The 17,948-nt window shown below is 43.6% G+C and overlaps 1 protein-coding gene across 1 annotated transcript in view; it reads right to left on the bottom strand.

Moving 5' to 3' along the window:
- Positions 1–2,965: 2,965 nt before the first annotated feature.
- Positions 2,966–17,948, bottom strand: part of dicer1 (dicer 1, ribonuclease type III) — a gene marked incomplete at both ends in the record, with an annotated part of 38,549 nt that continues 23,566 nt past the window's right edge. The window contains 8 exons of the mRNA XM_080011741.1: positions 2,966–3,131; positions 3,843–3,918; positions 5,795–5,957; positions 7,520–7,788; positions 8,791–9,064; positions 9,716–10,387; positions 15,671–15,823; positions 16,499–17,096. Coding sequence (XP_079867867.1) covers positions 2,966–3,131; positions 3,843–3,918; positions 5,795–5,957; positions 7,520–7,788; positions 8,791–9,064; positions 9,716–10,387; positions 15,671–15,823; positions 16,499–17,096 — 2,371 coding nt within the window. The remainder of the gene's footprint in view (positions 3,132–3,842; positions 3,919–5,794; positions 5,958–7,519; positions 7,789–8,790; positions 9,065–9,715; positions 10,388–15,670; positions 15,824–16,498; positions 17,097–17,948) is intronic.

The following is a 17,948-nucleotide window of genomic DNA, read 5'->3' as shown; positions in this document are numbered from 1 at the left end:
ATATATATAAATATAGCTTTTTCCGTCTTCCCTCCCTTTCTGACATGAGGTAAAGTATGGCGCCCGAGTGCAATGTTCAATTGTGCTACATGTATTAAAAAAGAAAATAAAAATAACATTACCAGTAAGAACACAGTCCTGTTGCAAAGCCCCCCCCAAAAAAAAAAAAAAATTAAAAAAAAGACGGCAGGACTGCCCCTCCCCCCGTGATGACACGACCCCTGCGCGTGGTTGAGGTTGCATGCTAGTCATGCCTGGCGAGTACGTCCTCTCTTAGAAATCATTCACAGATTCAAATAAACAAACAAACAAAGAAAAAAGGAAAACAGTTGGGCGAGGCGTCCTTTGCGAGCTATTTCACATTCTAATTGAGTTGTTGTTTTAGTCGCTTTTGTCTTCGCACTTCCGCCTTCGCCTTTCAGGGCCGACGCGGTTCAAGTCCTGCTCATCCTTGTGAGAGGACGTGGGCTCTAGTGCTTCCCGACTCCGGTTCTGAAGTCTTGGCGACGCCGGTTCCCTTTTGCCATCTTGTTCTGGAAAGGGCCAAAGGACAAAAGCCGCTCCCTCCCCGCAGCAGGGCCTACGGGGGCTTCGCATTTTTGGGGGTTTTTCCACTCAAGGCTCTCAAGGGGTCCAGATTGCACTCTGGTCAACCGTTGCCGCAGAGCACGACGTATGGAATCATGTAGCTTGTGCTTCCATTTCAACACTTCTAGACTGCGAAGTCAACTCTCGTGTTTACATGGTTCTGAACTTCATTAATGCCATATTAACCCAGAGAAGCTGAAAAGGAAATGTCTGGCACCCGACCTGAGCGCTGCATTCCCAAATACCTGATCAGAAAACTCTGGACGAGTTGAACAGAGACTGCTACACACTCGCAGTAAATACAAGTTAAGGGTTTGTCACGGTGTTTGTCAGGGGTTTCCTTCAGGGGTTTGTCAAGGGGTTTCTTATGGTCATAAGGCACTGGGACGAGTTTGTCCAGGCATTGGTTACAGATACACATGAGGGAATGTAGACCAAGGAGATAATGCAGCCTTAAATAGGGTTTTCCCCACAGATGGGATCTCGGGCCAGATTTTACTTGAGACATAAACTTTTAAGATTTTGGGTAACAATGCGAGATGCATGAACAGTTTCAGTTATAGGGACACAACCCAATTGAACTGTGAGCCTACAAACAACATTATTGGACAGGTCTGATGTCACAGAGTGCAATCTGAACCAAACCAGCACTTATAGAGCCACCTTCCTCAAATTTCAACCCCTGCCGCCTCCCCATCTACCGATTAAATTGACCAAATTCATAGCTGACGAATGAGAAGGGAAAACAAAAATCAGGATTAATGGAATAAACTGACAATGCTAAACCTCCCCTCCCTACTCTTCCTCTACAGCCTCACGGGCTGGACAACCGAAACCAAAACAGATTTCAAACATTAAAAAAAATAAAATAAAATTAATGAGAAAAAAAAAAAAGGTCAAATAAAGAGGTATTACAGTTACAGTGCAAAAAAAGATGAGAAATTCAAGCTTTATACAAGAACAATAGCACCAAAAAAAAGAAGAAAACAAAAACGCATGCAATTAACTGAGGTATTTGAGTGACAAAGGGCTTATTGATAAGGAAAAAAACAAAACAAGACTTATGCCTTAAACTAAATAAAAAAAAAAACAAACAAAAATAGACAAAAAACAAACATGACAACAAGAAGGCTGGCACCCCCCCCCCCCCACACACACACTCCTTCCTCCGCCACTAAGGAACCGATCTTGCCCTCAAAGTGCCACATCTGCAAAAGCTTTGGTAGGTGAGGGGCAATTTTATTTTTTCTTGAGATCATCCAATTTAGACTCCATAGAAAAAACGTCTGCAGCATATTGTACGGGTGATATGTCTCTCTCTGTCTTTCAAATTGGCCGTTATATATATTTATATATCTAAAAATGTGTTTGACGGAAAGGTGTTTTAGTGCTCGAGGATGACCCGTGGTAGTTCAACGCTTCTCCCTCCCACACTCTAGTGATACCGATAGCATTTCATAATGATATATATATTTATTCATATTTATATATATCTATGTATCATCCAGTTGTCACGGTTAATACATGTGTCACATGAACATGCAACCTCAAGTGCGGTTTTTAAAAAACAAGTCTAAATTACAGTAACTGGGAATGTCGCCGTTCCGATCCACTCCGCTCCCGCCATTTTGCTCAATTCGTGTAAATTTTGTGATACACTTTGCTACGCTTATCAATTTGGTGTCGATCCGACCGCGCGGCCCCGCGGGATAACAGGCCCTAATGAAATAAGTGCAATAATGATTTAAGAATACCATTTGGATACGGTCAGAGGTGCCACAAGGTGGGTTGTATAGTTTTTCGGGGTTTTTTTTTTCCTTTTCCCCTGTGGTCTCTGCTTAGCCACAGCCATCACGGGCGTTATAAAAAGAAAATCAAACAACAAAAACAGAACAAGAATATGCTTTAAAACTGGCACTAGTGCACAGACTGAGGAGTTCAGCCCCCCTCCCCTCCCCACATAGCTTTGATTTACACCCTTTGTTTCAACTTATTTACACTCTAACACTACACAACAAGCATAAGCCTCATCGCACCGACTGAGGGTGTGTGTTGTTTTTATTTTTTTTTTCCAGAAGTAGGAAAAAAAAAAAAAAAAAAAAAAAATCAAAAATAAGGGAAAAGAAAAAGACGCTGCAACCTGACTTTTGTTTTTCTTCCTTTGAACACTTTTGCTAAATGTTAATAAAGCACGCCTGTGATTACACAAAGCAGAGAGAGAAAAAAAAAAAAAAAAGGGGGAAAAAGATTGTGTTTGCGCAAATAAAAACAAAAAGAAAAGAAACAGGATGTGAAATCTGTTATGAGATCAGTTAGCTTCCACCTGGATCATCTGTCTGTCTGTTGATGTTACGTCAGCACGCTCGCTCAGCGCCGCTCAGCTGCTCTGGACCTGAGGTTGATTGGCCTTGAGGCTGCGCAGGGCGCGCCGGGCCGCCGCCGACTTGGCAATGCGGTAGCTGCGGCCCACGCCTTTGAACTTGCCCTTGCCCACCACCTCCACCGTCACGCGCACCTTGCCGTCGTACGTGCGCTCTGCCGGGCTGCGGGGGCGGGAGAGAGAGAGAGAGATAAATAGAGAGATACAGAAAGAGATAGAGAAAGAAAAATACATATAGAAAGGGAAAGATATAAAGAGATCAGGAAAGAGAGAGATGATATATATATATATATATATATATATATATATATATATATATATATATATATATATATATATATATATACAGAGAGAGATAAAGATATGGATATATAGAGAGAAAGATAAAATATAAAAATATAGAGATGATATAAAGATAGAGATGAACAAATAATTATAAAAAGAGATAAAGAGAGCGATAAAGAGATAGCTATACGGAGATGGGAGATAAAGAGGTGAGAGAAATAATGATAAAAAGATAATTATAAAGAGATAAAGACATAGATATAAAGAGATAGGGGTAAAGAAATCGAGATTAAGAGATAAATAAAGAGAGATATAGATACAAAGAGGTAGCAATAAAATGATAAGATAGAAATAAATAGATATAAAGAGACAGATAAAAGAGAGATAAATAGATATGAAAAGATAAAGCTAAAGAGATGGCTATAAAACAGTGAAATGGTGAAGTACAATAAAGCTGACATCACATATGAGCTCAGCCTATAACACAGCATGTGGTTTAAATGCCATGGCACTGGAAAAAAAAAAAAAAAGCGGCTGATTTTATATCTTTTTAAAATCACAAAAATAGAATATTGTTGAGGGTTCGTACCTGAACTTGGCTGTTTCCGGTTCCATTTCGAGCAGCTCGCGCACCGGAGAGCGCGGCACGTTCGCAGAGAATTTCTCTGCATTGGGGAGAGGCGGGTGGAAATGAAAAGAAAAATATTAAGTAATACACAGAAACAAAATCTCAAATTCCACACACACACACACACACACACACACACACACACACACACACACACACACACACACACACACACACACACACACACACACACACACACACACACACACACACACACACACACACATAAACACAGCTACAGCTGATCAGCCACAACATTAAAACCACTGGCAGGTGAAGTGAATAACATTACTCATCTTGTTCCAGTGGCACCTGTCAAGGGCTAGTATATATTAGGCAGCAAGTGAACAGTCAGTTCTTGAAGTTGATGTGGTGGAAGCAGGTGAAACGGGCAAGCGTAAGGATCTGAGCCACTTTGACAAGGGACAAATTGCGAGACGACTGGATCAGAGCGCCTCAAAAACGACAGGTCTAGTGGGGTGTTCCCACATGGTGTGCAGTGGTTAGCAACGACCAAAAGTGGTCCAAGGAAGGTGAACGGGCGACAGGGTCATGTGCGCCCAAGGCTCACTGATGCACGTGGGGAGCCAAGGCTAGACTGTCTGGTTCCATCCCAGAAGAGCTACTGTAGCATAAATGGCTGAAGAAGTTGATGCTGCTGTGATAGAAAGGTGTCAGAACACACAGTGCATCACAGCTTGTTGTGTATGAGGCTGTGTAGCTGCAGACCAGTCAGAGTGTCCATGCTGACCCCTGTCCACCACTGAAAGCACCTACAATGGGCACGTGAGTGTCACAACCGGACCATGGAGCGATGGAAGAAGGTGACCTGGTCTGATGAGTCACATTTTCTTTTACATCATGTGTATCGCCAGGTGCCTGTGCATCGTTTACCTGTGGAAGAGATGGCACCAGGATGCACTATGGGAAGAAGGCAAGCTGGCGGAGGCAGTGTGATGCTCTGGGCAATGTCCTGCTGGGAAACCTTAAGTCCTGGTATTCATGTGGATGTTATTTTGACACGTAGCACCTACCTAAACATTGTTGCAGACCAAGGACACCCCTTCATAGCAACGATATTCCCTGATGGCAGTGGCCTCTTTCAGCAGGATAATGCACCAGGAATGGTTTGAGTAATATGACTAAGAGTTCAAGGTGTTGACCTGGCCTCCAAATTCCCCAGCTCTCAATACCATCAAGCATCCGTGGGATGTGCTGAAACAACAAGCCTGATCCACAGGGGACCCACCTCACAACTTACAGGACTTAAAGGATCTGCTGTTAACGTCTTGGTGCCAGATACCACAGGACACCTTCAGAGGTCTTGTAGAGTCCATGCCTCCACGGGTCAGTGTCATTTTTTTTTTTTTATGAACTAAACCCACTGCTGTTCGGCTCTAGACCAAAAGTTAGAAGGTGAGTCACACGGGAGGGGAAAGCGGCGGTGCCGATGCCGAACCGATGCCATAGTGAGGCCGGGTTGAGGTACGCAACCCAAACATCCCGTGCATGATCATGTTTTGATTCAGAGTGTGCACGGAGAAGAGGGAGACAAGGAGAGAAAGAACAGGAGGGGCTGAGCCAATCAATGCGCTGGACGCAGCTCTACAATAAAATACGATTTTAACCAATTTAGATAGTAAAAAAAAAAAAAAAAACATCAATATGTGGTTGATATAGTGGCGGGCCGCCACATAGAAATCAATGTATGGGAAACACTACACACACCAATTTTTTCTTAACGGAATCTCTCATATACGTACGCGCGCACACTCACATAAAATCACTGAAGTTCCTGAGGTGAACTTCTACACAATCAGGGAAGGGAAACACACACACACACACACACACACACACACACACACACACACACACACACACACACACACACACACACACACCTCTCTCCTCACCTATAAGTGGCCTCATCATTGGATAATACACTTGCCACACCGTCTCCAGCGACATCCTGCTGTCCATGTAAATTGCTCCGGCAAGCGACTCGAAGATATCCCCCATGGCCTTGGGGACCTCGATGTCTTCCTCCTTCTCCTCGTCCTCTTCGGAGCGACGCAGCTGAGAGGAGCGGGAAGATGAGGGGGGGGGGGGGGGTCTCGTTATGGTAGTTTAAAAAAGACGGGGCTGCCGACTGAGCACTTCAAAATTGACATCTTGCGTCCGAAAGCAAAAAAAAATTAGAATGTAATATACAGCGCTGCTAGGCAAGGATCCTAATGACACTGAGTGCAGGAGTCACAACACAACAAAATATTGTAATATTTTGTCTTTTACCCATCAAGTGGAGTAATGTCAGCTCTTTTAAAAACGCACCATTATCATTTCTTATTAGATTTGCAGATTTCTTTTTCTCTCCCCCCCCCCCCCCCCAAACATTTTTAGGCATGTTTTCTCTGTCCCTGTGTGTCCCCTGAAGCATTAAAAACAACCTCTCCATCGGCACGAGGAGAGATTTGGTGCCAAGACGGCCATTTCCCCAGACAATTTCAATCCAAATGCAGAAAATAACAGTCGCTGGTATACGAGACAGATTCAATAGAAACCTGGCTCGCCGCCTCTCTGCTTATTCATCTATTCCTTCTTTCTTTCTTACATTGTTCACAATTACGACAGGAAAAAGGCGACTTAAAGACCAGGTCAATAGAAGCGGCTTTGATGACATTTCGTCCGGCGAGGGTAGATTGTGGCTTGAGTGGTGGCGTGGACTTTGTTTTTTGTTGTTTAATTTCTTTAAGAATCGGATATGTTCTCACGACATTCATCATCTGAGTTTATTCTGGCATTGCAAAATGAAATTTAATGACTTTCCTACTTTTTTTTTTAAAGCACAATTCTATTCATTTTCAAGGACTTCGCGCAAAACAAATATATTAAATTGTCAATGTGATCCTTATTATTATTATTATTATTATAATATATATATATATATATATATATATATATATATATATATATATATATATATATATATATATATATATATGCCATTGTCATCTACTATTATAAGTGTCTATTTCCAACCATGCTGGATTCAATTTCCATTTCCCTGCATCAACTATGTCAAAACGATTCTGGAAAATGTCTTTTACATTATGGTATGAATAACGAAACCCGGGGGAATACCACAGGTTTTTCAATGATCGCCTTTTTTCAAGGACTTTTCAAGCACTCCAAAGCAAAAGGGGCTATTTTCAAGGTATCCCAGTACTTACATTTCTGAGGGCGAAACTCAAGCACCTAATAAGAACCCTGATTAATATTATAACAATCTATGGGATATAATATAATGGGGCATCCTAGGGTAAAGGTATAATATATATTCTAGAATGAATATTGTTGCACATGTCATACACATGACACACTTCAATTGTATTTTTGCTGATTCAACTTCTAATGGATTCTTTTTTTTTTTTTATATTTTAATAAGATTCCTGACCTTTGTCAGGTTTTTCAATTATATGATTTTGTTGATATGTCTACATCTATGTCTCTGTTTGTAAAAAAGTATATTTTTACAAAAAAACAAAACAAAAAAAACCAAACATTTCCAGGACATTTTGGGCTATTCTGTCATATTCCATGACGGGAAAACCACACAACAACATTCCCGATTCACCCACCTCGGAGTCCATGCCCTGCATCTCATTTTTCTCCAGTTGGAACTGCACGAAGTCGTCGATGACGTGGAAGAGCTCGGGGGAAATAGCCTTGAAGTACTTGTGGTAGTCGTACTTGACGGCCAGCGAGGCGAAGATGGTGTTGTTGACCAGCGCCGAGCGCAGGTCGGTCAGCACGCCGGGGGAGTGCTGCCGCGGGTCCTCGTAAAGGTGCTTGGTTATGAGGTAGTCGAGGATGGCATCGCCCAGGAACTCCAGCCGCTGGTAACAATCTGTAACAAAGTTATTATTTTAGAGAGGCAGAGATGGGAATACATCGGTTTCAGGAAACCAGCGCAACTTAGTTCAAATGAGGCTGGGTGTTGATGTTCAATAATTTTGTATGGACCAATTGCATCAACACTATAGAGCAAGGGTTCCCAAACGATAGTATATATTCAGATTTGCCGACCGTGGGAAAATATTTTTGAGTACCACAGTAGTGTAACAGGGAGTCTCACATCGTATGTGAGCTACTACGGCTATATAACTGTATACAGTATACTAATCAATCACATGAGAATATACCCCTTGAAATGCATCACCTCATAAAGTTACGAACATGTTTACCAACTAGAGATGCACCGATTGTTATTTTCTAGGCCCTTTCCAGTCTGACCTGCCGATTTTCATTCAAGAGACTTCTGCTGTAATTTTCAGTTACCACAATTGTGAGATTTCACAATATGTGTTTATTATTGTTCATTATTCACCATGGAACAATAATAGAACATGAAACTGTCCCTGAGTTCCAATAAAACTAATTACAACATGGAATGGTCACTGAGTGCCAATAAATTGTTCACTTGCTGCCTAACATATCCCACCACTTCACACGCGCCATTGGAATGAGATGATCAATGTGATTCACTTCACCTGTCAGTGGTTTTAATGTTGTGGCTGATCAGTATGTATGTATGTCAATCATTTTTGTTCAATATTTTATATATATTTTTTTATTGTTTGTCTTTTGCTTTGCCTTTCACAAAATATATACACTTAACCTCACCAATTATGTGTATCTGTTATTGTAACTTTTGCACCTTTTGTTGGGATGGTTTAAGGTAAATTAACTAAAGATATATTAGATAGATATATTTTAAAATAAGAAAGAAAATTGTACTGAAAAATATAAGAATCACTATTCAAGTCAAGGTATCAATATTGAAATATTTGAACAATAACCAGTGACAAGCATGGAAACATTCTGGTATTACCACTGCAGCTCCACCCACCTGTGATGGTGTTGTAATGGTAGGAAGCGTGGGTGAAGGCCTGCAGAAGGTAGGCCTTGTTCTGGAAGGTGTAGTTGATCTTCTTCTCAAAGTTCTCGAAGCCGGAGATGAGGTGGTTGAGGGTGCGCGCGGCGTCCGGGTGCTCCAGCATGCAGCGCGGCGGGATCTTCAGCCAGCCGTAGCGGAGGTCAAGGGTCGTGGCGGCGGCGGCCGGAGGAAAGGGGACAACCGCCGCCACCATCTCCCTTGTGTTGCTTCTCTCCACTGGCAACACCTGAGTAGTTGTTTTGGGAGGACAGAACACACAGAACACACAGATATGAAGGAAATGGCTTATTTTAATTTTAGAACCTCCCTGTTAAATATAAAAAGTTATAAATATATCAGTACACTTGAGAAGAGGAATTCCTTTGTTTTCCGGTACTGTATTGAATAACCAAATAAATAAAAGTGGTGATCCACAATATCTTGAAAATGTTTTATAAAAATAAATCATTTTACTTTCTAATTTTAATGGTTCTTTAGAAAGAGACATTAATTGCGTTTGCACAATGTATGTGTTCCTCTTTACTCCGTTTTCATTGTTGATTTGCCGGGTCCACCAGAGACGTGGAATAAGTAAACGGAGTCAGCCGCATTGAATTTGGCAAACCAGCGTAGCTAGTTGCAGTCACCAAACTGTCGATATGGATTCATAAGAAAGAACAGCACCCTCGGATGAATAAATATTCCCATTACATCACGTGGCCGAGAAAGAAAACCAAATGGTCGAACATGTCACTTATCATTAGAAAAATGCAACACACCACTACATTAAATAATAAACCAGTCGCACTGTGGTGCATTCAACCATATTCTACATAAATGTATGTATATTAGATAATATTTTTTTTTATTTTATGTGCCCCTGAATCGACGCTCCAACCTTGAGGCCCAGCGAGCAGAGGAACATTTGGGCGGCCCGCTCGCCACAGCTGGTCAGGTAGCATCCCAGCAGCGCCTCCACGCAGTCGGCGATGCTCTTGTCGGCGATGCACTGCTCTGTGTGCAGGTCGTAGGAGATGGACTGCTTGCCCAGCTCGGCGCCACAGCTCTCCTCCGACGGGTTCCAGAAGCCCACCACAAAGTCGTCCTCCTCGCCCGCCTTGCTGGGGTCCAGGTAGCACATGGCATCCCACGAGCTGTAGTCGAACTCCTCCGAGGTGTGGCCCTCCGGCTGCTGCTGCTGGGAGGGGTGAGGGGGCTGGGGGCCCCCCGCCGGGTGCGGGGGCTTCCTGGAGGCCTGGCGCCACTCGTAGGGCAGCTCGGGAGCCGGCGAGGAGGCGGAGGCCGGCGTGGTCGGAGCCGGGGGGAAGGTGGCCAGGGAGATCTTCTTGCCGAAGGCGCCCGAGCCCATGAGCATGTTGTCAATGAACTTGATGTGCTCCTGGTAGTACTCCAGGTCGTCCTCCATGCTCACCTCGTCCTTGGGCTCGCCCTTCAGCATTAGCTCCTCCTCCTCCTCTTCCTCCTCCTCCTCCTCCTCCCCTTCCTCCAGCTCCTCGTCGTCATCGTAGTCCTCCCCCGATCGGCCGTTAGCCAGGAGCTCATCTTTGGCCTGAACGGTGAAGAGGATGGAGGAGGAAGAGTGAGTGAGTGAGTAGCGCGGTCAAGAAATTGTTTATTCTGCTATACAGTCAGAGAGTAAATAGTCAGATTGATACAGTGTTAAATTAAAAATAACTTCATTGGATTTTAATGCCTGTTTTGACTTGGTGAACTATAGTTGGACGCCAACATTGAATTATGTATTCAGAATCAGAGAGCGTATTATATCTATTTATTACATGGCTTTGTGGAATACTATGTAATGATTGGTCAATTGGTGCAATCAGCGCTCAGTTATTATTAAATAATGACCGTCCTGACGGGGTTATTTTGCTGATAGTGATCTGGCTGCACATTACACTTACAAAGTGCAAAATCAACCACTATTGGTTGATTGTTTTGGACCAAAATCAGAGATCAAAGTAAGGAGGGGGCGCTAAAAAAGGAGAAGTCGAAATGCCAATTTCCACATTTTATACATGTTTTTTTCTCCAGGGTGAAGAGACAGAACAAAATGCAAAATAAGTAAAGTTATCAGTGATGGTGGAATATATTGGCGTTTCAATTTATGTCCAGACGAACGTTGTTAATGACAACATTTTTCCAGGTTTCATCACACACTCACCATTCGTAGATTTCACATCGGCCTTCAAGTACATCCCGCCTTTTGGCAGAATAAACTTACTGAATTGATTTGTGGCACCTGAAGAATAAACCTAAATGTCTGTACCCCGATGACGATCGGGTGATGTCGCTTAAAAAAAATAAAAAATAAAAAAATAAAAATAAAAAACAATGCATAAAGAACTAGAAACCGAGGCCAGACGCCCCTGGCTTCTTGACAAACCTCCAAACACTTGAGGTGGCCCAAAATGATGAGAGCTCCCAGCATCTAATCACCGCCGCTGATTCTTAACTATTACTCTGATGTAAATACCGATGGCGGACGAACCGAGTATTATTGCTGCACTGGTCTGAGAAATGCTACTTAATATCAACCGGAGCCTGATGATGACTTTATATTTCGAATCAGCGCTACGCTTTTCCATTTCATCTCGGTTTGCAGACGTCCAATATTGACTGTGTGAGCGCACTTAACCGCACTAAATCGCTTTCCAGGGCAGGTTTTGGGAGTCTGTCAGAACTGGTTAACATGAGAAATCCTGCATTAGGCCAAGAGCATCCTCACCAACTGTGACCGACGCTGGCGATCGTAAATAGTTTTTGTTATTGTTTGGTTTTCATTTTGCTATTTCAATGCATATTCAAGGTCAAGAGATTATTTGTCACATACATAAACATACGGTCACACATATGCAGTGAAATTTCTTAAAACCTGGTGAATACGCACAATAAGCTCTAAAAATACGGAAAAAAAAAACTAAAATGTGTGAAATCGACACAAGGTGCTTGCTCAGGTAGCCGCGAGGGGCGACACCACAACGTATAACTATATACCGTATTTTCGCGACTATAAGGCGCATATAAACGTCTTTTTTTTTCCTCAAAATGTGCGGCGCGCCCTATAGTGCGGTGCGCCCTATGTGTGTAGAAGAAGACGCAGCTGAGTTTCCGCGGACATAAGGCGAGGTGGCCCGAGTTGGAGGAAAGACTCGAGTGGTGGATCATCGAGCAAAGAACGAGTGGGGCGAGCGTTTCGACGGTCACTGTTCGACTAAAAGCAGTAACGCTAGCGGAAGAAATGAAAATTGAACATTTTCAAGGAGGTCCGTCGTGGTGCTTTCGTTTTATGAAACGGTGCCATTTTTCCATCCGGACCAGGACTACAGTAGCGCAGCAACGTCCGGCGGATTATAATGAAAAGCTGGCGAGCTTCCACTCCTACTGCAGCAAACACATCGCCGACAAACGCATCCAGCCAAGCCACATCACCAACATGGACGAGGTGCCGCTCACTTTCGACATCCCGGTGAATCACACGGTGGAGAAGAAGGGGACCAGCACGGTAGCGATACGCACAACGGGGTATGAAAAGGCGTCGTTTACTGTTGTGCTTGGCTGCCACGCAAATGGACAGAAACTGCCGCCTATGGTGATTTTTAAGAGAAAGACTTTGCCTAAAGAGACTTTTCCAGCTGGAGTCGTTATTAAGGCAAATGAAAAGGGCTGGATGGATGAGGAGATGATGAAAGAGTGGCTGAGGGAGGTGTATGTAAGGAGACCAGGTGGTTTTTTTCCACGCATCACCATCGCTGTTAATCTGTGACTCCATGCGTGCCCATCTCACAGCCGATGTGAAAAACAAGGTGAAACAAATGAACGCTGTGCTTGCTGTTATTCCGGGAGGTCTGACAAAGGAACTTCAACCGCTCGACATCGGTGTGAACCGGCCGTTCAAAGTAAGGCTGCGAGCGGCGTGGGAGCGATGGATGACCGACGGAGACCACAGTTTCACGAAAAGTGGAAGGCAGCACCGGGCAAGTTACGCCACAGTTTGCGGATGGATTGTAGATGCTTGGGCTAACGTGTCTGCTGGCACTGTTGTTCGAGCTTTCGCAAAAGCCGGCATCATTTCCGAGGAGCCGCACGGCACGGAAAGTGACTCTGACAGCGAAGAAGGGGAAACTGGCATGTCTGATTTAGCGCAGCTGTTTAATTCAGAAACAGAGGATGATGACTTCGATGGGTTTGATTAATACTTTGTAATAAATACATGAATAAAGCACAAACACTCAGTTTTGCTCCCGCTCTATTTTTTAATACGCAGTAGAGGTATTTAAACGTAGTAGAGGATATGTACCGGTATATAAAACCCGCGCCCTATAATCCGGTGCGCCTTATGTGTGTGTTAAATACAGTAATGGCACACATAACTGAGACTGCGCCTTTTAGTACGGTGCGCCTTATGGTCGTGAAAATACGGTAATAGAATTAATTGTTTGTGTTGTATTAAATATACATTTAAATCCTCCTAAATGAAACTTACCTTAATGTTCCATGCGTGCTCAATTGTTATTTTTTGTCGGTTCTTTTAACTTATCTGTGTCATAACAGGGCGGTTTCGCAGACGGGTTTGAATCAAAATCAGGACTAAGCCAATCCTACTTAAATCAACCCAGAATTTAAAAATGCCTTTTCTGAGAAGATGCCTGATTTAAGATTATTTCGTTCTAGACTAGTAATTCATTAGATTAAGGTTGTTAAGGACGAGTCGGCTCCTTCTGTCCAGTCTTTGTGCTGGTCTTAGTCCAGATCAACCATGTTCTCTGTTGTCAAGTTTGACCTGGATGCCCACATTCATTTATCCAAAAATCCAATTAAACCGGACTCTGGCCAGATTTAACTTAACCCTTCACTTAGACCTAGATTAGCTATAATCTTCTGTCTGGAAATCCAAAAGATTTTTGGAACTATTTTAAACCAGGAGCGAAAAAAGCCATGTCAGTTGGTCCAGATTAAAAGTATGATTTAGTCTAAGATTAGGCCTAATCTGTGTAATCTGTGTCTTTGTGACCCAGGGGCCTGGTCAAGACACTGAAGGGGATTTGGGAGTGATTACATGGGGTTTCACCTAAAGCAGCACCGGGTCAGTGAAATAAAAATGCAAAACACATTTTGGCTGGGCAGTGGAGGCAGCTGGGGCCCGGCCAAGTGCATGACTCACGGGCACATTAGTCCTCTATCGCTGCGAGAAGGTTCAGTGGCATTATAGCTGGAGTCATAACGCTGAAGCCGTAAATGCAGAACTGACACTTGTTAACGAGAGCGGTCGTCATGCCAAACATGCAGAGCCCATGCCATGACTAACCAACGCTGGAAAATGGAAACATTGCCATTAATAGTTCCTGAGCATTAATCATCCTCTGTAGAGTCTCAAATTCATCATTAAAGCATAAAAAAAAACAGGATTCCTGTACACATAATATTATTACTATTTATTTTTAAATTGACAATATAAACTTTAAGTTGTTAGCAACATGGACACGCCACAACAGGACCCAACACACACACGAACATCTTCATTCCTAACACACTACGACAGCAAGATCCTGAAATTTAGGTGACACATCGCCCTCTAGTGGCTGGAAGCAATGGAGGCAGGCAGGCAATAAGGTTAAAAAAAAAAAGGTTGATTTTTTTAAACTATCAAAATCTCAACATTGACCACGTACAGATCTTCAATTTTTTTTTTTTTACTATTTAAAATGGGTAAAATCTTATTTCATTGTAATGTCTCTCCCCTCCTACTACTGACAACATTCGGTTCATACAAACTGTCAGTTTGTTAACATGTAACATGTGAAAAGTAACAGACTCATGGGGTTAGTTCATAAATCTCAAATGGCCCCGATTTCATTTCTTTTTTTTCTTTTTAGAAAAAAAATGATAATTAAAGTTGCAGGCAGCGATGACCGGGTCCTCGACGTGCAATTGTCGGTGGGACCAGAAAAATCCTCAAGGAGGAGTTTGAGTAAATACGGAGCATGAAAATGACCAAAGAAAAGCTACGTAAAGAGCGCCTTTTCCCCCCCCAACATGAAATTCAACGCTTTTCAAAGCCCACATCATGTGACGAAAACATTTTCTTTTTACTGACTTTTAAGCGTGAAGGTGTCTGGTAGACACTGGCAAAGTTCAAAGTCGATCTGATAAATCGCCTAGGTGAAGTGACCAAAATGGCACCTTTAATTAAATATGGTCGACTAGCGGTGTTACATATGTGTACAAATTTTCATGAGTTTTGGTGGGCGTGGGCAGCTATTTTGCCACGCCTGAACCCATAGAATATCATATGACACACCTGGACTGACGAGCGTGCAAAGTTTTGTACGTTTTTGAGTATGTTAAGGCCCCCGAAAAGTCGACTTAAAAAGGCTGAAGAACAATAACAATAGGGACGCTATTGTCTCCCCACATTCTGTGGGCTCAGACCCTAATAAAAAAAACTGCCCCGGGTCTAATCGTCTGTCATTCCGATCAAGCATTAAGGCCCTCGAAAATAATAATGTATAATATAGTTGATCAAAAACGCAAACAGGTTTTGGGTCCTATGTGTGTCCTCTGAGGGAGCAATCTAAGCCTCCGTCTCCCTCTCCCCATTCGTAACGGAGACATTGGAGAGGGAGTGATTGCCTGTCCCGTTCCTCTAAATAATACTAATAAAAATATTGTTCATTTTACTCAATTTCCTTATTGAACGAAACAAAAACAAAAAAAGCACTGTGCGTAACGGGGACACTCAGCATCACCGCCGCCCCCGTACTTGTCACCCGGCCTAACAACCCTGAAATGTGTCTCAATCCATATAAAAATAATCTGTGTATTGACTGACCTCGTCCGAATCCCATTTGTCCGTGGTACTTTTGTCCTGGTTGACCACGTAGCCGGGCGGCAGCCAGTTGACCGGGGGGTCGAAGATGGACACCACCATCCTACTGGGAAGTCCCTTCTTCTTCCCCAGTCGGTAGAGGTTACAGTTGCTCACCTGAGGGGAGGGATCGGCAGTGACATGAACGGAAGCCGCTTTTCTCAGATGCAGAAAACAGGTAGGTGTTGTGCTACACAATTCTAAATATTGTCCACAATGTGTTCACCACGTTATTCTACAAATATTATGGCATGAGTTTGGGACCTGCAATCACCCACTAAGGTCGTTATAGCCCTTGTGTGACAAAGATAACTGGGAAATAAGGAAATATGACATGCGGCACACCATGAGTTTTTAAAAATAAATAAATAGAGAGTTGAAAAAATAAAATTCTCATATGTTGAATTATGGAGACGGCACATATTAGAAATACATCACTGTAACAGTTATTGAACTCCATATCATGGCTCAGAATTAAGGCTTGAGTATTGGTCGCGATTCTTACGATTTGATTTCGATACAAAGGTGTCGCTTCGATGTCATGATATTGACATTTTACACATAAGATGCAGATATTTTAAATGTTTTAATTAAGTAAGGATTATCTGCTTTATTTTCCCAACCCCCTCATAAGAGTTATGGATCAGGACAGAGAACTCAAGTTGTAAATAAGATAACATAAAATTGTATTAATCCCCGGAGGGAAATTCAGGTGTTACAGCAGCAAAATATACAACCATAAATAAAGAAATCACTGTAAATGTAAAAAAACAACTTAAAAGCCGGCCGGACCTTCTTGCTGCGCATGTAAGAGAGCCGGCCCTCGTGCGCATCGGGGTAGGTGCAGAACAGGTAGGTGGTGATGGCGTGCTTGAGGAAGGAGTCGCCCAGCATCTCCAGCCGCTCCAGGTTGAAGCCGTCGCTGGCGTTGGACAGGGTGAGGGCCTGCAGGATGAGCCCCGGGTTGGGCCCCAGGCTCCTGGGGGAGTCGGCGCCGGGCTCTTGGGGGCCGCAGGCTGAGGTAGGTTGGTCCACGTGGTCTGAGGTCCTCCCCGCTCGACATTCATCGCTCGTCGAGGGCGGAGAGCCGGGAGGGGGCCGCGCGGGAACTGAGGTAGTTCTTTGTCGGGGTTCGGGGAGTTGGCAATTGTCGCGTTGCTCAAGGTGCTGTTGCGGATGGCCTTTGGGGTGGTCGCTGCACTGGGCAGTGCCGTTAGGGAGGTTCCCGGCGCGGTCGGCCTCTCCAGGCTCCTCGTGGGGCCCCCCGTTCTCCCGGTCGGGGCTCTGGTGTTCGCAGAGGCCGTCCCCCTCGTCCGCACAGGACTCAGGGCAGGAGACGAATGCCTTGCTGTCAATGGACCTCTTCCAGCCAAAGTCCAGATTTGGATACCTTCAGAACCAATCAGAGGAGGAGTTATTAATTATGAACAACCGGTTTCTTTTCATCATGCCTCTGCGAAGTGGTTGACTAGAAATTACACTTTGGATTTTACAATAATTTGTAAAAATAACAGTTGAATAAAATAGTGATAACTAGGGGTTGGCCGATTGATCGGATAAAACGACTATCCAAAACGGATATTGCATTTTGTCTGATCATTTTGAGTTTATATCTGTGAGAGAAAAGGAGAAAGTGTGATTGGATATCTCTGCTGTACGTCAATGACAAATAACATTGCATGATGTGATCATGCTTAAGTGACAGGACAGCTGCATATCCAAAGCTCATTCACAACATGTCGTAATGTAGTAGTAACATAGCGCAACGTATATGGTTAAAAGAAGTCAGCGTGCCTAATATTGTGGAGGTCCTGTAAGTTGCGTGGCCCCCATGGATCACACTTGATCAAACTATGTTCCACGGATCCCACAGATGTTCAATCGGGTTGAGATCTGGGATACTTGGAGGCCGAGTTGATGCCTTTTACTGTCATCTTCCTCAAACCATTCCTGAACAATTTTTGCAGTGTGGTACGGTGGATTATCCTGCTGAAAGAGGCCACTGCCATCAGGGAATATCGTTGCCATGAAGGGGTGTACTTGGTCTGCAACCATCTTTAGGTAGGTGGTACGTGTCAAGGTAACATCCACATGAATACCACGCTTGCCTTCTTCCCATAGTGCATCCCGGTGCGATCTCTTCCCCAAGTGAACAATGCACACGCACCCGTCCATCCACATGATGTAAAAGAAAATGTGACTCATCAAAGCAGGCCACCTTCTTCCATTGCTCCATGGTCCA

Source organism: Zeus faber, assembly GCF_960531495.2.
Source record: "Zeus faber genome assembly, chromosome: 13".
Taxonomy (NCBI): domain Eukaryota; kingdom Metazoa; phylum Chordata; class Actinopteri; order Zeiformes; family Zeidae; genus Zeus; species Zeus faber.
Note: the sequence above shows the minus strand (reverse complement) of the source record. Positions and strands in the feature narration are given on the sequence as shown.